The sequence below is a fragment of the Carcharodon carcharias genome, chromosome 14, assembly GCF_017639515.1.
Source record: "Carcharodon carcharias isolate sCarCar2 chromosome 14, sCarCar2.pri, whole genome shotgun sequence".
NCBI lineage: Eukaryota > Metazoa > Chordata > Chondrichthyes > Lamniformes > Lamnidae > Carcharodon > Carcharodon carcharias.
Window position 1 is genome coordinate 120,417,908 of NC_054480.1, and position 22,259 is coordinate 120,440,166.

The following is a 22,259-nucleotide window of genomic DNA, read 5'->3' on the forward strand; positions in this document are numbered from 1 at the left end:
TGTTTTAGTTAATTTCCATTCCTAGACAACAGGTGCAGTGCCTACGCACTTGGTTATCACAACTTTGATTACATTCGGCCCAAGAGAGAGACACATGGAATGTCTCAGGGCTCATCTTACTATAGTGGTCAGACAAGATGCTATTGTTCTTCAAGATTGCAGTATTTTTCTCTTAGGCCTAAGCATTTAATTCAATTTCTCCATTAACCCTTTCAGTACTAAGTGGGCTCCCTATAGTTGTCCAGGCCACCACACTTCCCCCTTTTTGTCCTACAAGGACAATCCATCACCCTTAGCCAAGTTCTATGTATCCGAGCTGTCGGGCTTCATCCTCAGAGGGGTCTTGATCCCTGAGGAGAGGGAGGGAATAGATAGCTGGCTTGAATCAGCAAGGTAGGCACAGGAACCCAATGGCAGTGCTACCCTTGGTATAATTTCTCCTGCTGCATAGCCAGGCCAGCCCCTTAACAACCACAAAAGTGGGCTCCCGTCTCCAAATGGGTGTTTGCTGAATGAGGGCCCCTGTAATACCTAGGGACCATGCAGAATCTGAGGGGAAAGCCAGAAAATGCATCTCTGAGGAAGAGGGATTAACAGGAAAATGAGTACAAATCCAACATTTAGTTCGATTAACTTGCGAGGCTACAGCCTGCATTCGTTGAACCACAGAATTGGTATTTCATGCCCCTGCTAGGACTGTGCAGGACAGGACCCAGATCAAAGTCAGCATTCTGACGGCTCAGTTAAAGTTCTTGCACAAGCACTTCCGTCCGAGGTCAGCGTCTGCTTGATGTGCGGTGCGTGGATCCACAAGGGACTTCCTTCAACCTTCATGGCCATATGGGTGGTGAGCAGGACTTGAAAAGGCCCCTCCCATCGAGGTTCCAAACAGTTCTTTCTCCTGAAGGTCTTTACCGGGACTAGGTCCCCGGGCTAGTATTGATGGCAGTCTTCAATGGTGGGCTTTTTCTGAGCTTCTACTACATGTATATGCAAGCTTTTGAGAGAATTAGTGAGCGCTATACAGTATGTAATCATTCCCTCATCCATAACGTGGATGTCCATTTCCTTAGCAGATAAAGCTGGGGCCACTGGGAGGCGCATAGGATGTCCCATTATAACTTCATAAGGAGAGAGGGAGATGGTACGGTTAGGGTGAGAGCACATAGTCATGAGCACCAAGAGTAGAGCTTCAGGCCATTTCAAACTGGTTTCTTCACATAATTTAGCTAGTTTGTTTTCCAGAATACCATTTTGTTTCTCCACTGCCCCAGTAGACTCGGGGTGGTATGGGCAGGAAAGGCGATGGTTGCATTGTAAGACCTTCAACAGTTCCTTTATCACTTTAGCGGTAAAACGAGGCCCATAATCACTCGATAAAATCTCTGGTATCCCAAATCTGGGTATGTATTCATGCAACAAAAATTTTACAATAACAGCATCAATTCGTCAGATGGGATACGCCTCCACCCATCGCAAGAACAAACATACTATAACTAAAACATAATTATATCCATACATTTAGGCATTTGTATGAAGTCCATTTGTAGGTGTACAAACGGGCCCCATGGCTGGGATCCCATACCAGCAGTCACTGTGGGCGTCTTGCCTGGGTTATGTCATTGACATAGGTATGACAGGTTTTACTAATACAATGCCTATTAGCATATTACTATTCACTATACATTCAACATTCATTCTATATGCACATGTTAAACCTCTGAGCTAGCAACCGGTCAAGTCATGATTCTTGTCCGTAGGTGCTGCATTCATCATTCCTGTTCACTTTGTCTGAAATATCTTTCCCTATTTCAATTAATTTATTGATAGTCCCCGCATGACTTTCGAGCACAGTAGCCAGGCTTTGGATTAACCAATGATGTCCCTATATTGAATATCGTAGCTGCATCATTTATCAGGCTGTGCTTAACGCGGTTCCCTCCCAAGCCTGATCGCATCTCGCCATTGAACTGAAGTGCTTCAGTCATCAATTGGCACGTCAAAGCCATATTGAGTGCTTGGGCATGGGTTGAGCACCACTGGGGCAGGACGACATCGGATACATTCAAGACTACGGGTACCAACTCATGGTGTACATTATGATACAAAACTTCTGATTACCTAGTACCAAACCATTCGCCGGTCCTGGATGCATAGTTGGACAAGATGGGTCAGTCGGTGTGGTTTGAGGGGCTTCAATTATCTCTACTCGGACTCTGAAAGTAGAGGTGGGAGATGGCTGGGTAGTGGCAGACCTCCCATGCCCGATCTGAAGCAAACCCTTACTACAGTTTGAAAGCACTTGTTTCCCTACTGTTACATTTATCATTCCCCGTTGCGTGTCACTTTCGGCACTGTCCGTGCTGTACCAAAGTTCCTCCTATGGCGTGGGATGAGCAGTGATGATCCCCGACTTTGTTGCCAGTACTGATACGCCCACGACCAGGATCGTAGATCGGATCTCGTTCTCATATCTACAAGTGCGCATGCATCACCTGTCATAATTACCTTGTATGGTCCATGCCTGTTCGCTCTGAGCTCACCTTGACCATCACCTTATTCCCCTATTGGGGGGGTCCGTTGTTGCTCTTTGGATTTGCCTGTTTCCATATACTTAATCATCTGTCAGTCTCTAACTTCCTCTCTCAACTTAAGTAATTACCTACTTAATTCCCTTTCATTGTCCTGTATTGTTCCTTTCAGTGGCCCTACACCTCCTATTATAATGCCTTCAGGTAATTACATGGCCCTTCCTGTTATCAATTCAATGCAGTGAACCTGGTAATCCTATTTGGTGTTGCCCTAAGACGCATCAGAATGCTGAGCAATACTCCTGAACTGCTTAGGCTATAGATGTTTTTAAGTTCAGTTCATCCTGTCCACCATCCCTGGACTCTGGGAGTGGTAAGGAATATGGAATTTCTGTTTAATCTCCATAAGATTACATACTTCTTTAATGACTCTCCCTGTGAAATGAGTTCCCTGTTCTGAATCCTTATGGTTAGGCACCCCCACTCCTTCCAGTTTACTCTCTCCTGCTGCTGTCTCATGTCAGACCTCAATTCCTTAAACAACTCTACAATGCACCTTCTTATCCTATCTTTCAATGGCTCAGTATCTTCACTTCCAGTGATGGTTCTCTCTGGGAACCGCTTAACTCTGCCTGTCATCAAGGTGTTAATCCTGTGGTCTTACTTTTTGTAGCTCGCAGGCACATTAATATTATCAGTAATACATCTATTTAGCCTTTTCCCAGCTTTCCCTTTACCTGTATCTATCTCGTAGTAAATTGTTAAGTTTTATTTGTCCTTGCCCTTCATTTGCCTCAACTACAGACACTGAATAATTTTGCCTCCAAGGATTTTTTTTCTGACCACAATCATCTTGATTCTTTTGAAGTCAGTTTCTCTATTGTCTTGATTGTTTAAAATGTTTCCTTACTTTTTAAGCAGTTCCAATGCCTCAGTTGATGGCCAGATTATCAAATTCATTTTCCTTAAAACAGTTTGTACATTATGTCCTCTTTCCCAACTCATTCTCCTACTTGCCTCATATAATGTTACACATGCAACAGCTACCATCTTATCTTGTTCAGGTTGCCTGGAGAGACTTTAAAGTAAATAAAATATTCTCATAACAGTTTTAAAAACAGAAATCAGGTATTGACATGTTTTGCTTCCTTATCTCCTCAAACATTTTATTGTCTCAAAAGTAACCCACTAAATTGTGTCTGACCCTTTTCTTTTAGAATTATCCTAGATTCATTAACTCGGCCAAAAATTGGATTTCTGCCAAACTTTGTCAAGGTCTTGAGCTTAGCTTCATATTTTGGGAACAGACTTACAAATACAAAAGCTTGCAGCATTTGAATTAGTGCCAATTGTTGTCAAACCTTTTAAAATGAAAATTCCCTTTTGAGAACTTTATCAAGAACCAAACCACAAATTTTTAACTTTGTAAGAATTGTAATTTACACTATCAAAATTAAAACAACCTCCACGATTTGAATCAAAGTTATAATTTTGTATGTTTATTGACATATTCTTTATCTTAGATAGCATCCTCGTTATTCAAAGAAACCTGTTAAATTACACTGCACTTTACATCTCAAGATTGTCCCAAATTCAAATTCCAGTGCTTTTGGAAAGCAGATTTCCTTTAATATTTAATTCATCTCTTCATAAGAATCCCCTTTTTATACATTGGAACCACCTAGACCTTGTGTTTATGCCTTTTGGTTTTCCTAGAATCCTTCTGAATTTCAAGTAATTTTTCCTCAGGATTTTAGAATACTAACTCGTATGTATTAATCACAATCAGCTTGGAAGCTGATGATGAGGGTTATTCCCTACCACTCTGCAAGGGGATGGTACAAGGGTTGGTTCATCTCAAACAAAGGCAAGCCCTGTTTTATCTTTACACTATCTTCAAATTATGATTTTTTTGCCAGAAATCTCAACTCAAACCTTATACTCAAAACTTTGGAATGTTTGAATAAACTTTTCCTTTAATCTAATATGGGGCTTTCGACTCTAAAGTGCTCAGTTACACACACAAAAGACAATTCAGGGAGGAAAACACATTAAAGCTCACATACAAATGCTTTATTGCACACAAACCAACACATAGATAAAGGTATGTATCGATACTCCTACAATATTGATCTTAACTCTAAACGAAGCTTCAATTAGCAGTGGGGGAATAAAGGGATCTTGAAGGCTCCACCTATAGGGACCTTCAAACTGACGAAAGCTCATATTTTCTCTGCTGCTGCTTGTCAATTGCCCATTAACCCCCTAGGGGTACCCTCTCTCTCTCTCTCTCTCTTCAGCACAAACAGCTCTTGTAACTTAGATCAATTCATTTTTTTAAGTTACAGAAAATTCAGTAGCGGACTATCTACCTCCCTTAAAACATTATAAGCACTCAATTCTCTCCTGATTAAAAGTTCCATCTGGTGGGAAGCTCTCTCCTTTACCTTGAGTCCATTTAACCCAATCAGAAACATGTTGGACACTTTAAGACCCATAATGGATATACATGTATGCATTTGGGATTCCCTTCAAAAGGGGAACCTGAGGTTTCTTTGATGCCATATTTCCCATTTTTACTTAATAATATACACAAAAAAAACACAGAAATTACTTACTTTTTCACCTCCAGGGGACTCGAACTCCTGGGTATACTACTACTATTTTTCACCACCAGGGGACTCGAACCCCTGGGTATACTACTACTAATTTACACTAAATTACTGGCCAAATTAATCTCCCAAATATTTAAATAGATGACTTCCCCTGAGAGTCAGCCACAGGCAGGCGAAGGTAGATCGCAGGACAAAGAACCCCTAAAGCCCAATTGGGGCTGCCGCGGACTGAGAAGTCCTTGAACCGCGAGGTCCTAACACTGGCGCTCTGTGACTCAACCCTAGGGATTAGTCATCTCGGTGGAACCTCCAAGAAACTTTCGGAGATTAACCACACCAAGGCATCATTTCGTACGTGGAAACCCCATTTATTACTTGTGCACAAGGGAGAACAATACAGCGAGAGCTATTGTACCGTCTCAAAGCAGAATACAGAAATACTTGCTTAAAAGCATTTTACAACCAATCAGTAAATTTTGCACATCTCAATCTGCTTATTTGCATACATTAACTGACCAATCCATGTTTTAGTTAATTTCCATTCCTGCACAACAGGTGCAGTGCCTACGCACTTGGTTATCACAACTTTGATTACATTCGGCCCAAGAGAGAGACACATGGAATGTCTCAGATCTTATCTTACTATAGTGATCAGACAAGATGCTATTGTTCTTCAAGGTTGCAGTATTTTTCTCTTAGGCCTAAGCATTTAATTCAATTTCTCCATTAACCCTTTCAGTACTAAGTGGGCTCCCTATAGTTGTCTAGACCACCACACCTCCAGGCCACTTCTGGTGCCACTAATTGGGTGGTGAACTGGCCTCTGCCCAGTTAGGACCTTTGGATATGAAAATTGCTAATGCTGATGTGAGATTGGGACCTGGAAATAACCTGGGCATTGATTTCTTGACCCCCAGATTGAAAATCCAGTACCAATTGTCACAATCTGACAATCAGAAACTGTTCTCTTACAATCTGATTCCCAACTCCCAAATAATTACTAACCTATGTCACAAGGTTACCTCCAATTCCTGCTCTTTCATATTTGCTAATGTTTGTGAAACCATGCTTTATATCATAGGAATAGGAGAAGGGCATTCAGCCTGTTGAGCCTACTCTGCCATTCAATACGATCATGGCTGATTGAACACTTCAATGCCTTTTACCCACACTATCCCCATAACCCTTTACATTATTGTTAATCAGAAATATATCAATCTCTACCTTATACATACTGAATAACTGAGCTTCTACGGCCCTCTGGGGTAGAGAATTCCAAAGATTCACAATCCTTTGAGTAAAGAAATTTTTCCTCGTCTTGGACCTAAGTGACTTCCCCCTTATTTTGAAATTGTGTCCCCTGGTTCTAGACTCCCCAACCAGGGAAAACATCTTATCTGCATCTACTTATCTATTCCTTTCAGTATTTAGTAGGTTTCAATGACATCACCTCTCATTCTTCGAAACTCTAGAGAATACAGGCCCAGTTTCCCCAATCTCTTTTCATAAGACAGTCCCACTATCCCCGGAAGTCTGGTGAACCTTCGTTGTACTCCCTTTATGGCAATAATATTCTTTCTGAGATAAGGGGACCAAAACTGCACACAGTACTTAAGGTGTGGTCTAACCAAGCTTCTATACAATTAAAGCAAGAGTTTTCTACTCCTGTACTCAAATCCTCTTGTGAGAAAGACTAATATTCTATTAGCCTTCCTAATTGCCTGCTGCACCTGCATGTTAGCTTTCAGTGACTTATGGACAAGGACACCCAGGTCTCTTTTGTACATCTACACTTTCTAATCTCTTACCAATAAGGAAATACTCTGCACATCTGTCCGTACTACCATAGTGAATAACTTCACATTTTTCCACATTATATTCCATCTGCCATGTTCTTGCCCACTCATTAAGTTTGTCCAAATCCTTCTGCAACCACTTTACATCTTCCTCACAAGCAAACTCAATGCACAGCTTTGTTACTCCTGCCTTCTGGCCTTACTACTACTTCTTGTTACCAACTTTACTTTCTTTAAATTTGGGCCATCCCTCAGCTTCCCACCCACCCAGACAAGCTAGAAGGGTCATGAGGACTCGAAACGTCAACTCTTTTCTTCTCCGCCGATGCTGCCAGACCTGCTGAGTTTTTCCAGGTAATTCTGTTTTTGTTTTAGTTTAAACCCAGCCCAACAGCACTAGCAAATCTGCCTGTGAGTATATCAGTCCCAGTCCTGTTAAGATGTAACCCATCCAGCTTATACAGGTCCTGTCTGGCCTAGAACTGGTCCCAATGCATCAGAAGTCTGATGCCCTCCCTCCCACACCTGTTCTCCAGCCACGTATTTAATCAATCTATCCTCCTATTCCTATGCTCACTAGCATGAGGCACTGGGAGTAATCCTGAGATTACTGCTCTTGAGGTCCTGCTTTTTAATTTCCTTCCTAACTCCCTGAAATCTGCTTTCAGGACCTCATCCCTCCTCTTGCCTATGTCATTGGTACCAATGTGGACCATGACCACTGGCTGATCCCCCTCCCACCAAAGGATATCCTTCAGCCACTCCATGACATCCTTGACCCTGAAACCAGGAAAGCAACAGACTACCCTGGAGTCACATTTACTGCTGCAGAAACTCCTGTCTGATCCCCTGACTATGGAATCCCCTATCACTAATGTCCTTCCATTCTTCTTCCTTCACCCCTGTATAGCTGAGCTGCCCGTGGTGCCATGGGCTTAGCTCTGGCTGCACTCGCCTGAGGAACCATCAACATTCAAAATGGAAAACTGATTAGCATGCAGGATAGACTCAGGGGAAGACTGCATTACCTGCCTTGTTCTCTTAGACTGCCTGGTGGTCACCCATACCTCCTCGGGCTGTACGCTCCTGACCTGCGGTGTGACTACCTCCCTTAATGTGCTATCCACATAGTCCTGTGCCTCAGGGATGCATGGCAGTGACTCCAGCCACCGCTCAAGTTCCGAAACCCGGAGCTCAAGCTTGTGCAGCTGGTGACATTTCTTACAGATGTGTTTGTCAGGGACACATGGTGCGTCCATGACTTCACACATACCGTAGGATGTACACTCCACTTCGCCAAGTTGACCTGCCATCCCATAACTCTAAATGCGATTTATCACACTTAGGGTAAATAAAATGAGTGGAATAAATGACTAGTAACAACTTTACTACACATGCTAACTTTATCTTACTTCGGTTTACTTACTTTATTTCACTTTGACTTAACTTTTACTTCCCTATTGCTAGTGTTCCTTACTGAATTCCAAGTAACTACTTCTTTATAAATGATCTGTTTTCCTACTTTTAAGCTATTTAAATGCAATCCCTAACAGCAGCTTCTCACCAACCAATGAACTTACACTTTTCCTGTGGTGTCATTCATGGATATTTTTTTTCAAACTCAGCCTGCTGCCTGAGTAGAGGTGTCCCTCGCAGTTCCGGTTGACTCCGCTCCCATAAGGAATAAAAAAATGAATTTTGAATTTATTGGCTGGAAACCTCTAATTATTATTTTTTTTAATCCTGAAGCCACATCCCAGTGACTTGGGATCACAGTCAAAGATGGCCGCACATTTGATCGCTGTGCCTTCACCATTCCAAAAAATAATTCAAATGGAGACAACCTGTCTGAAAAGTCGCACCAGGAACAATGGTCTTGAAAGAGGATGAATGGGGCATCTCCTATCCCATTAACAAAGCATCCAATCACCCAGGTTCTCAACTGAGTGGAGACAAACCATTAGACATAATTACTTGGACAATGGCACCCTGGCTGACCAAGGAATTCCCAGCCATGATCTCATTAAGTTGCAATTGGAATACACCAGCCCTGACCTTATTTGAACATTGAACAAGCCAACCCTTTGTGTGTTTTAAGCACCTGCTTTCTGTGCAGAACTGAACAAGCAACTGAGATGCGAAAAGAACCAGACCCTGAGTGGGTTTCTTTCTCTCTCTCCATCCAACTTTCAAGTTTTTCTAAATCCTGTTGGCTGATTTTGACTATCCAGGTACCGCAAACAGAGGCTTCAAGAAAGAACTCAACCCAGTGCTGTTGTCTCTGGAACAGATAAATCCTCCATCTACAACTTTAAGCTGTCTTGATGCCAAAAGCAACAGGATCACTGAATTCAGCCTGAAGCCAGCTGAGTCAACAGTCTTCAAGAGTCGTATACCCCTTTCATTTTAGACTTCTCACAATGAAGACACCTAGTGTTGGATTTGTAGAAATATGCTCCACTTTAATACTGGGAAGACTGATGTCAATGATTTTGGTTCCCCCTTCACAAACTCCATTCCTTGGCCACAGATTCTATTCCTCTATCATCCACTGGCTGAGTTTAACCAGACTGAAACCTATTTAATCCTGAGATTAGCTTCCGCCTCCATAACCTCTCCATTGTCAATACTGACTATTTAACCTTTTTAATATCATACCACTCCATCCCTGCCTCAGTCCGCCTGCTGCTGAAACCCTCATCCTTTCCTTTGTTACCACTAGGCTTGATTATTCCATTGCTCTCCGCAGGCTGGCCTCACATTGTTAACCTTCCATCAACTATCGCTCATCTAAAACACTGCTGCCTGGATCCTAACTCACACCATGTCCCGTTCATTCATCACCTTAATGCTCGCTGATCTACATTGACTCCCAGTTCAGCAGTGCCTCTAAGTTTAAATTCTCATCATTGTGTTCAAATCCCTCCATGTCCTCATCCCTCCCCATTTTATAAAATCTCTTTCAGCTCCTACAACTTTCTGAGGCAGACTCGATGGTCTGAATGGACTACTTCTGCTCCTACATGTTATGGTTATGGTCTTATGGCAAACTTTGCATTCTTCCAAAACTGATCTCTTATGCACCCAGATTTACTTTTCTACATCATTAACAGCTATGTCTTCAGTTATCTAGAAACAAAGCTTTGGAATTTCCTCCCTAAAACCCTCTGCTGCTCTTCCTGAAACCCTCTGCATCTCTCCCTCTTTCTCCTTCTTTAAGACACTCCTTAAAATCTGTCTTTGACCAAGCTTTTGGCCAACTGTCCTGCAATGTTCTTATGTGTCTCAGTGTCAGATTCTATCTGATAATGCTTCCTTGAAGCATTTTGGGATATTTTACTACTTTAAAGGTGTTAAATAAATGGATGTTGTTGCTTCAATCTCAGTATGGGATCTCCTCTAATTTGCATAATAATAAAATACTTGATGAGCTGATTGTACAGCGTAAGGTAGATGTTGGCTTTTAGGTGGCTGACTGACAAAGCACCCTTGTTGGCTGGCTATTCATGCAATGAAGTTGCCCTCGTGATTTTGACATTCCAGCCCCATATAATTCACCATATGAGTTACAGGGCATTGAACAGGCATACTATCTTAGCTCACCAGGTTGAAAATTGGAAGTCACCAGGGGCTGCTGCCAGTAAGATAAATTGCAGTGGAGTGGTGTTTGCAGTCGCAAAGGGTGGGGTGGGGGGCACAGGGCGACAGCTGCCCAGACTATTTTTGTGGGCCCCAGAGGTACACTCTTGTTTCACCAAAGCCCACAAAAACAATTCAAGACTTTTCTTTAGAAGGCCTTTGCTTGTTCATCAACAATGGAACTGTTTAGATTTCACCTAGAAATCAGGATCCTATTTACATCACAGTATCTTGATTTCCATATTAAAAATGGTTTACTGCCTGAGTACACAATAGTAGGCCAGTTTTGAAATAAAGCTGGATGCATCGTCAATTTTTATTGGACTTTTAGGCTACCAATCCTATTCTGAATATGTTACCTCTCCGTGAGTGCCATACCAGGGCACTCAAACTTTGGAAAGGTCTCAAAATCAGCAATAAAACAAAGCAAACCCTCTGTATTTTCACATATGTGGATTTCCTTGATGGTTTAATTATTTAAATATAAGTTCAAATAAAGCATTTTAAATGGTACAGTTATCTGGCCTTAATTTATGAAGGAAGATATATGAAATTGGCATTAATTACTATGAACATTCGATGGGAAAAGTAATAAACCAGCAATAGCTGATATACAAACCAACACTATTATCTTTGCACAAAATGACACAGTGAAATTAAAATCTTTAATATTCTTTGAAACTATAATAGGACAAAAAACAGGGTCTCAGTAGCATCTACGATGCACAATTAATGGGCCTTGTTCTGTATAATCTTCTTGGCGAATCCACAAAGATTGGAAGGCATGTAATGAGGCCAATATGGAGCCACCTATCCAGACAGCATACTTCCTCTCCGGAACAGCGTGAATTTTAGTTTTAACATCTTTAGGAGCTAAGGGAAAAATCTCTTTGCAGAAACGAACATTAAAGCCATCGAATAATGTCGAGCCCCCACTCAACAGAACATTATCGTACATGAGCTGTCTAATATGGGGCTGAACCCTTTTCAAACTGTTGATGGTCATAATGTGAATACCTTCCTGGTTTGACTCCATGAACGATGGATTGAATAGGGCTTCTGGACATTTAAATCTTTCTGTTCCAATGGTGATGATATGACCATCTGGTAGCTCATAATCTACAAGACGGGTTCCCTCGTTTGGATAATCAACAGCTACGTAGCAACATTTCTGCTTGATGTCTTCTACTATGTACCTGCCTTTCTCATGAAAGGCGTTACCTGCCTCACTGAGCAGCTTTATTAGGTAAGTAGTGAGATCGTGGCCACCCAAATCTATTCTACTGACTGCATCAGGCATGTTGTAGCCGTCATGAACGGGGACAGAATGGGTGACACCATCACCAGAATCTACCACCAACCCCGTGGTTTTTCCATAAGAATACACAGCCAGCACTGACTGGTAAGAGACGTGCATGGCAGGGACATTGAAACGCTCGAACAGGAATTCTGCAATCTTCTCTCTATTGGTCGTGGGACTGAGAGGGGGGTCTGAGATTAGGATTGCGTGTTCCTCTGGCGAAACCTTCAGATCCTCATAAAATACGTGCCGAAGGAGATCTTCGGCCGCTGTCCAGTCCACTATGATTCCTTGTCGGGTCGGCCGAACTAGTTTGAGGTCTGGTTCGGTTGAGACCATTTTGCCCACAGCGATGTTGTTACGTTTACTCTTCCCTCTCGGGTATCCCAAAATTGATCCCACCACAGAATCAGGTCTGGGTTGGCCGGCGTATCCCACTTTGCAAATACCGGATCCCATGTCAATTACTAGCGCCCCCGTCCTCAAAGTGAAGCAATTCGAATTCACCTTCGTGTTTGATTTAACTTCTGATCTTGGTTTCCCGTCCTTACCCATCCCTGGTAATGATGAGGATTTTGATTCTTTGTGCTTTTCCGCAGTAGAAGTCGGGGGCTTCTGACATTTTTTAAACATTTTTCTTCGTCCACGCAAAGAAATATTTTCGGACCACGAGAATGAAGAAATTGAATTGTGTGGATTTTCTATCACAAAGTGGGACATCATAAAGTCAAACATTGTATTAATTATGACGTTGGCGGATGTGCGTTGTGTTCGTAAATTTTAAGCAACTTTTATCCCCATTCTATTAACAAAAACATGTGGGTGTTTCTTTATAGAAATAACTGGCATTATCGCCAAGCAACGACTCTCAGAACAATGCACTGATGGGATAGTGGTGCTTTTATGCGCAGCAGTGTATCTTATATTTAGATGTTCGTTCTCTTCAGAAACTACTCGTACTTAAATAACTTGTGGAAAGAAGACTTTTAGGGAATTACGGCAACAAGGAGGGGTTAAAGGAGCCACATAACACTCCTCCAACTGTATCACTTAAATAAGCTGTAAAAGTACTGAACAAAGTGCCTGTATCAAATGAGGAGGTGTTAATTTTGTAACAACAGAAGACGCTGTAAATACTTAACAGGTGTGGCAGGACCTAGTGGGCGAGGAACAGAATAAACGTTTCAGGTCGACGAACGTTCATCAGAAGTGGGAAGCATTAGAAATGTAATAGGTTTTAAGTAGGTCAATTGGCAGAGGGTGGAAAAAGAAAGGGAAGGTCCGTGATAGGGCAGAAGGCAGGAGACTTGAAGGGACAGAAGAGTTGGTGGGATAGAGCCAAAGATAGTACAAAAGAGTAAACTAGCTTTAAAAACAAAAAACTGCGGATGCCGGAAATCCAAAACAACTCCTCCATCCCCACCCCCTTTCCGTTTCTTCCCCCTTCCTTTTGTTTTTTCCAATAATTTATATAGATTTTTATTTTCCCACCCATTTCCATTATTTTTAAATCTATATCTTTTATGCCCTGTTAGCCTTTCCACCCCACCCCCACTAGAGCTGTACCTTGAGCGTCCTGCCATCCATTCTTAATTAGTACATTCGTTTAGATAATATCACCACCTTCAACACCTCTTTGTTCTTCTGTCTGTGACATTTTTTGATTATCTGCTCCTATCACTGCTTGCTTGTCCCGACAACCACCCCCCCCACTTCTCTCCCCCCACCCCCCTCCCCCCCCACCTTAAACCAGCTTATATTTCACCCCTTTCCTAATATTCACTCAGTTCTGTTGAAGGTCATGAGGACTCGAAACGTCAGCTCTTTCCTTCTCCACCGATGCTGCCAGACCTGCTGAGTTTTTCCAGTAAACTAGCTTTGTTAAGTTGACTGTTCTGAAGGCACATGGATTTTTGGGGCAGCATTAGTGGTTGTTATTTTAAAATTTGGCCCACTCCTGTTGTGAAATTGTGCCAGAATTTTACGTTGGGCGTGTGGGTGCCCAAGCATAATATGACACATGATGACATCAGTCACACGTCCCAACATCATCGCGCACGCTCGTGATATTTCACTAAGTGGGCGCATGATGAACACGGAGGCGCACCCACCATTAATTAATAGGCCAGTTAAGGCCCTTGAAACACCAATTGTCTTGGAGTTTATGTAGCCAGTGTGATTTTCAGAGCATCACACGTGCGCAACAGGCAGGCAGTTAGGCCAAATTTTCAAAAATAAGAGGGGTCAGTGGGCTTGCTAGTGCGAGTTGTTTGTACTTTAGCTTATAATTTGCTGCTGCTTGCTTGTCTGAACAGAACATCTTCATTTTGCTTCAGAGCTGCTTTGACAAAAATAGGAGGCTTCAGTTCAGGACAGCCTTCCCTTACCCTGGGAATGGGTATTGTGGTCTCCGCTGGAGGCACCTCCTCTGAGGAGGAAGAGAGGGCCAGAAGGGGGAGGAGGCCAGGTGTCCTTATTCAGCTTCCAGGGGAGTGACCTGTGGGAGGACAGGCGCAGGCACAAGGCGCACAGGGCCAACAGGAAGTTCAAGGCGGAAGGTGCCACAGAAGACAACGCTATCTCGCTGCCAGGGTTTACAGGTAGCGATGCAGCTACCTCAATATGTCTAATGTGCAATGCCGAAAGAGGCAGAAAATGTTGACGCAGCTACACTGGCAACTGACGATGAGTCCAGTAGTGAGTCTCCAGACGAGCACAGTCAGGAGAATGCTGACGGGATAGATGCTGACCTGGGCAACCTCCAGGAGACAGGGACACCCGGGATGCTTTGATCCAATGCTACTTCAGCTAGCCTACCAAATAAGAACCACCAACACATGCTAGAGCTACAGGTTCCATACGTGACACCTGACTGGAACATTTGTTTGGTGAACAACATACACTGTGTGCCATTTCAATAAAGTGCAATGGCAAACAAGTCACTCATAGCATCATGGGTTACCCTTCACCTGTAGAACTAATGAAGCACCCAGAAGCTTGTAGAATAGAAACACATTTAATGATGTGGTGCCTGGCATACATAATACAAATGAAATTGATAGATGTTGTCCATCACACCAAATAACATTTAATGTAAAAGTGGGGGGGAAATATCACCAGTGATAAGCCTGTGTTGTACTTAAGGTGCTTTATGTTTTCGCTTGCGGGTGCTATGTCTGGTGCTCCCCCCTTGCTGGCACTGGCATTGGAGACAGCCTGCTCACTCTGCTGTCCTGTTGGCCTTGGCATGTGTCCTCCGGCCCATGGAACCTGTGCTGGCCCCCCCCGGGAGGGAGCAGCCAGTGCCATGACTGGCATCTCCCCAGTCATTGCAGCCTCATCGGATGCCACAGTCACTGGCAGAGGGGCAGAGGAGCTGCTGTCATCATCCACAGCGTCCTGAGAGGAGCCTGCAGAGACAGCAAGCAGCTTGTGCGCCAACGTGAGGCTGCTTTGGACCTCCCTGTTCATCATTGATGGAAGGGCACCTAACTGGGATACTGGGTGCCCAATGCATCTCCCACACTGACAGTGACCACCTGAGGTCATTGCTATTGTGAGGGCTTGCAGGTCTGAGCACATCCCCAGGAACCCCTGATTCAGCTCCTGGAGGAGCCTCTCCATGAGAGTTGCCACTTTCTCCATGGAGGAGGCAGTGTGCTCGGCCATGAGAGTCATTACATTGTTCATGCTCCGCAAGGATTCCCCATGGCAAGCATTCCCTCATGTATCTCTGCCAGATCCCCCCGCACAACCTGCTGGACTTCCAGCATCTGCTGCCTCAGGGACGACTCCAGAGGCACATTATCAGCCACTGACTGAGGATGCTCCTCGTCCCCAGCAGTCCTCCGACTACCGGTGGCCTGGGCACTCTCTGCCTCCGCCTGTACCTCAAGCGAGTGTGAAGTGCCCTTACTGATGTGCACTGAGATATTAGTCACCGATGTAATGTCCACTGAGGTGTTGGTATCTGCGCTGCTGCCTGCTTGGCTGAGAGGATGTGATGCAGGTGCGTTTCGATGGTTGCTGACCTCTGGGGTCAGTGGTGGGCCTTCAGTCTCCTCACCTCATTGGGCTGATGCTGAGCCTGAAAGGAAGAACAAAGACATGTCATTAGTTGAAGTCATTACACTGTTACTGTCATTACGTAGTTACTGTGCATGCCTGGCACATGGATCAGGGTGCCCTCATCTTACCATTATCAAAGGGGATTCCATGTTCGACACTCACATCAATACAGAGACTACAGTGGAATGGTTGCTATTACTGACATTCTGACCTCAGTGCACTGCACTCTTACCCCCCTGTGGCACCCTAACCTCACCATGGCTGGTTGACCTAGGCGCATTGTGCCTCTCCAGCTCCAGTGACCCCAGCTCATATTGAGTTAGGATGAGTAGGTGGTGTGGTCCCCCGCCAGTCCCCAACCTCTCGGCATTGTTACGGGATGTCTTCTCCTGAAAGGACAGAGGAGCACTGATTAGTCCACCCTGTACCTGCATAGCCATTGCAGCCTGGCCAACCCCACCTGAGGAATACCTCGCAGGGCTCAGCTGATTTGTGACCCTGGAGCCACAAGACATCATCCCAAGCAGCCAGGTCTCACCCCTTTGCCCAGATGCTGCCTCATTGACATTTTCCACTCATACTCTAAGACATCTGAGGTCCAAGGGGGCCAGGTGGGAGTGGAGGTGGGGGGAAGGGGGTTGTGGGCAATTCCTAACTGCTGTGCTAAGTGACCTATGCCAACAGGATACTCACCTTTCCCGATCGCAGGAGACCGTTGAAGTACTTATGGCACTGCACCCATGTGCTCCTCACCACATCATGGGAGCTCACCCTGGATGCCACCTCCTCCCAGGCATTTTTGGTGAGGTGAGGGGGGGGCCTCCTCCTCCTGTCCCTGGGGACATGGATCTCTCTCCATGCTGCCACCTCCTCCAGGAGGGCAGTAAGGCACTCATTAGAGAAAGGCAGTGCTGACTGCCCCGCTGACCTGCCCTTCCCCCTGCCACGTTCACCAATAATGAGCTCCACGACGAGGTGCGTGTGCTTCACTGGCAACCTTCGCATGTCTGCCGCAGCTTTTGAATCGGCTGCCGGGTCACCATTGGACCCGGCAGACATTAAGCTCCCACCCCCTCCTGCCCCTTCTTGCTGTTGCCACAGTGGTGTTTTATACTCGACGGGTCTTAATTGGCCTGCCCGCGTAAAATCACAGCACGGCTCCCTGGCCACCCGATCCCGCCGAGCTCTCAAGCCGAACATAAAATTCTGGCCTGTGTTTCTAAGTACTATTTGTGTGCTCTGTAGTGCCTCTACAATAGGAGCTTGCAGAAAAAGAAAGAACTCGGTGTCCACGTTATTACCCCAACTGTACTTGGCTCAACATTTTGGGCTGAATTTTACACTCCAAGATCGGGACCATTTTCTGCTTTGTGGAGCATATTATTGGGCGTGATGTTGTCTGGTGCCATTTAGGATGTCATCACGCCAGTTTCCGATTTTACAGCGGGCGGGCAGGTCAGAAAGCTGGGAACCTGCCTGCATTATTTGAATATCAATTTAAAGGGCAGGTTCAGACCAGAGTTTCAGCTTTGGAGGCCAATCTCTATTGACTGCAGGGACTGCTCATTTGAGTGGACAAAGCATTCTTTTGGATATTTTTAGTGAGGAGAACTCTCCTCTGATTTAATAGGACTCTTTTGATGGATTATTTTCCTGTCCATCACCCAAGGTTGAGGGGTGAAAAGTGTTTGAGACAGATGGATATTGTTGTCTCAGCTGGAGACACAGCCTCCAGTGAGGAAGAGGGAAAGATTAAAAGGAGAAGGGTGAGACGAAGAAGGTAACACAGGGAGGCTCAGGATGCTGTGGTCCCTCAGGAATGGGACAGAGCAGCACCAGGCCCCCAGGGTCAGGAGGAATCCAGAAACACTCAGCAGAGGTGCAGATGAACATATGCTGCCCAAGGGTATACAGGCAGAGATCTAGCTACTTGCAACTAACCTCATGAGGTCATTGAGCTTTTTGTGGCACTGGAACTAAATCTTCCTCAGTACGTTGACACTGCTGACCTCGTCAGCCACCTCCTCCCATGCAGCACGAGTCTGCTTGGGCTCCCTCCTCTTCCCAACACTTGGCATGAACTGGTGACATCTATCATGCACTGCATGCAGGAGGGCATCAAGGGCAGCCTCACTGAACCTGGAGGCAGCTTTGCCCCTTCTAGAATGCTTCCCCCCTCGCTCTGATGGTGCAGACATCTATGCATGGCAATATGTAAAAACTGTCCTCAATGCCAAAAGGTGGGAGACTTGCTGAATTTTAAATCTTCTGCCATCCATGAAGTTTGATACGGTTGGCATAGGTTAGCTAAGATTTAAAATAAAAACATAAAATGCTGGGAAATACTCAGCAGGCCTGGCAGCGTCTGTGGAGAGAGAAACAGTAAATGTTTTGTGTCTATATACTTCTTTAGAGTTGAAGAGAGGTAGAAATGTAAAGAGTTTTTTACTGTTGAAGAGAGGGGATAGAGTAGGTGGAGCAAAATAAAAGGCCAGGGATGGGTGGGAACTCGGGAGAGATTTGACAAAGATGTAATGGACACAAGACAAACGGAGTGGTTATGATAACGTTAAAGATGAAGGCAGGTGTTAAAGTTGCATAAAGATAAGATTGCAGAATATGTTAATAGCAGAGCAAGGGTCAGTGCTCTCTAAAAGCAAAATATAAGAACAAGCTACAGACTGGCCTTGTTGGGGGATTGGGTTAGGAAAAAAATATCAACATGGAGGTCAGAGTTCATGGCCTAAATTAGTTGAACTGATTGTTAAGTGCAGTAGACTGTAAAGTGCCTAATTGGAAGATGAGGTTCTGTTCCCTAAAGCAAATGAAGCTGTGGATGTCAGGGGAACACCAAAATATAGTGGCAGAGTTAGGAAGGTTACAAAGATGTAACTCTTTCAAGTATAAACATGTTTCCATCTGTTCCTATTCAGATGAAGTTACATTGTTTCATAGTTTGCCATTGTGAGATTTGAACTCTTGATAATCTTTTAAATGAAAACCAAATCAACAAAATTGGGATAAATCAGGCACAGCCCCTAATTCAGGTCAGCTGTAAAACCAAGAACAAAGTTTAAAGGAAACTTACAAACTTTAAATCAAAATGTGATTAAAGGGGTCAACAAAACACTCCAGTCCCCGCGGTGCCCACCAAGCACGGAAGGCCTCGAGAGTGCCGGCAGACACCGCGTGCTCCTTCTCCAGGGACATCCGGCAGCGAACGTAGCCACGGAAGAGGGACAAACAATCGGGCGGGACTCCCCCATCGATCGCCCGCTGCCTGGACCTGTTAATGGCCAACTTGGCCAGGCCCAGGAGCAGGTTCACGAGGAGGTCCTCCTCCTTCCCGACCCCCTTCCGCACTGGGTGCCCATAGATCAGGAGCGTGGGGCTGAAGTGCAAACAAAACATCAATAAAAGGTTTTTCAAATAACTAAAAAGGGAGTGCAGCCTACAACACCCTATGTATACATGGTCCACGGACTCCACAAGACCGCAAAAAGGGCACATGTCCTGAGAGTCCGTGAACCTATGCATCCTCTTATTATAAGAGACTGCTGCATGCAACACCCTCCAACCCAGGTCCCCGATAGAAAGGGGGAGGGCACCTCCGTAGAGGGCCTCCCATCGGGGGCCTCCGCCGCCGGACGGCAACAAGGCATGCCAGGGCGTGTCCGGTCGACGGACAAGGGCGAGAAAATGTAAGATGTGCAGCAGCAGTCCATACAAAAAGCCCCTCTTTGCTGTGCCAAAAGGCACAGAGGGCATGTCCCCGAGGCGGCTCATATTGCGGGGCACCAGCACCCGAGGGAGGGTTCGGGGCTTGGGCACAATGTGGAATTCCGTCCGAACAGGGGAACGCTCAGACGGAAGACCACCGCGCACCTGGGCCACCTCAAGACCCAAAATAACATCGGGTACGAGCACGACCGTTCTCAGGTCTTGGATGGCATCGGCTGCGACCTGGACACTCACAGACGCGCGTCGCGCCAACTCCTGCAGGAGCATCCAGCCCAGTCCTCCGCCACCCAGCACGTCCCCGATCCTGGTCACCCCTGCGGCCACAGCCCTCCTCTCCGCCAACCACTGAAAAGGACGGAGGGGCGGATTCCTGATCAGCGGCTCTCTGATGATAGCCACTACTCCTGACGGGGGAGAGCTGCGTCGCGAGGCGACCACTTTCCAGACTTTGATCAGGTCCTGGTAAAAGACGGGCAACGCCTGCAAGGAGCCACCGAGGCTCAGCTGTTCTATAAACAGGAGCTGCACGTCATAATTCAGGCCGTGCACCTGACGGAAGAAATACGTCGTCAGGGCACACCATCTGGGAGGAGGCTCGACGTAGAGGTATCGCTGCAGGGTCTGAAGGCGGAAAGTCGCCATCTGTGTGCGTAGGCACACTAGCGCCTGACCACCCTCCCTAAGCGGGAGACTCAGAACCTCGGCAGCGACCCAGTGCAATCTTTTGTCCCAGAAGAAGTCGACTAACAATCTCTGGATTCTTGTGACAAAGTCCGGGGGAGGGGTCAAAGTGACCAGCCGATACCACAACATGGCGGCGATCAGCTGGTTTATGACCAGAACTCGACCTCGGTAAGATAGCACTCGGAGCAGTCCTGTCCAGCGCCGCAGGCGAGCGGTGACTTTCGTCTCCAGTTCCTGCCAGTTTGCCGGCCAGGATTCCTCAGCGGTGCAGAGATGGACCCCCAGGTAGAGGAGGCTGGTCCTGCTCCAGGTGAAAGGCCTGAGCTCCTCGGGTAGGGGATCCATCTGCCACTGACCGACCAGGAGTCCAGAACATTTACCCCAGTTGATCCTGGCAGAAGAAGCGGCAGAGTAGACCTCCTGGCACTCGCGCATCCTCCGCAGGTCCGCCGGGTCACTAAACATAAGGAGCACGTCATCGGCGTAAGCCGAAAGGACCACCCCGATGCCCGGCCCGCGCAGAACCAATCCCGACAACCTCCTCCTCAAGAGGCGCAGGAAAGACTCCACGCAAATAGAATACAACTGGCCAGACAGGGGGCAGCCCTGACATACCCCTCTCCCAAAGCAAAGGGGCGCCGTCAGGGACCCGTTAACCTTCACTAGACACTCCGCGGCGGTGTACAGAAGTCGGATCCGGGCGACAAAATGCGTCCCGAACCCGAAAGCTCGCAGAGTTCCGAGTAAGTATTCGTGATCCACCCTGTCGAACGCCTTCTCCTGATCGAGAGACAGGAAGGCGCTCGACAGTCCAGCCCTCTGGGAATGGTGGATGATGTCCCGGACCAGATGGATGTTATCATAAATGGTTCGGTCCGGGATGGTGTAGGACTGGTCAGGGTGGATCATGTGGTCCAGCACGGTGCCGAGCCGAGAAGACATGGCTCGGGCGAAGATTTTGTAGTCCGTGCTGAGGAGGGAGACCGGGCGCCAGGTTTTTAGAAGGCGGAGATCCCCCTTCTTCAGCAGCAGGACAATCACGGCCCTGCGCCACGAAAGGGGCATCTCCCCGGTAGCAATGCTCTCCCCCAGGACCCCCTCGAAGTCGCTCCCCAAGACGTCCCAGAACGCCCTGAAGAACTCCACGGTCAGCCCGTCTAGTCCCGGGGTTTTGCCCCTAGAAAGACCGTCGAGTGCGCCGGTCAGCTCCCCCAGACTTATAGGGGAGTCGAGCTTCCCGGCGCACTCAGGTCTTCCCACAAAACTCTGCAAGCTTCCTCACTGGACGGATCCGGAGAGAACAGGGCAGTGTAGTAATCTCGGGCAATGGCCCTGATGCCCTCCGGATCCGAGACAAGGGATCCGTCGTCGGCCAGCAGCGTAAAGAGCTGCTTACGGACCCCGTGCCTTTTTTCCAGCGAGTAGAAGAAGGGGGAGCCACGGTCCATCTCCTTGAGGAACCGGATCCGCGACCTCACGAACGCGCTCCGAGACCCGACCAGTTGCAGGTCCCGCAGCGCACCCTTCTTCTCATCGTACACCGACCGCAGGGCCGGGTCCGCGTCGGGCTGATGGAGACGTGCCTCCAGGTCGAGCACCTCCTTCTCCAACTCCTCGACCATGGATTTGCGTCTCTTTGTCGACCCCTTCACGTACTCTTGACAGAAAACTCGGACGTGAGTCTTGCCCACGTCCCACCATAGCCTCAAGGAGGGGAAGCCCCCCCGCTTCCTTCTCCAGCCGGCCCAGAAGCGACGGAACGAGTCCAGGAACCGCTGGTCTTCCAACAACAGGTTATTAAAATGCCAGTACGCGGACCCCGTCCGAGCGCAGAACGAAGTGAGCTCCGCCCACACCAGACGGTGGTCCGTGCACGGAACCTGCT

The 22,259-nt window shown here is 46.5% G+C and overlaps 1 protein-coding gene across 1 annotated transcript; it reads right to left on the reverse strand.

Annotated features, from left to right (window-relative positions):
- Positions 1-11,287: 11,287 nt before the first annotated feature.
- On the reverse strand, positions 11,288-19,159 carry LOC121286753 (actin-like). Its single transcript, XM_041203786.1, has 2 exons — positions 19,143-19,159; positions 11,288-12,362 (listed from the first exon to the last, which is right to left on the reverse strand). The coding sequence occupies exons 1-2, from the start codon at positions 19,157-19,159 to the stop codon at positions 11,288-11,290; spliced, it is 1,092 nt and encodes a 363-aa protein (XP_041059720.1).
- Positions 19,160-22,259: the final 3,100 nt, after the last annotated feature.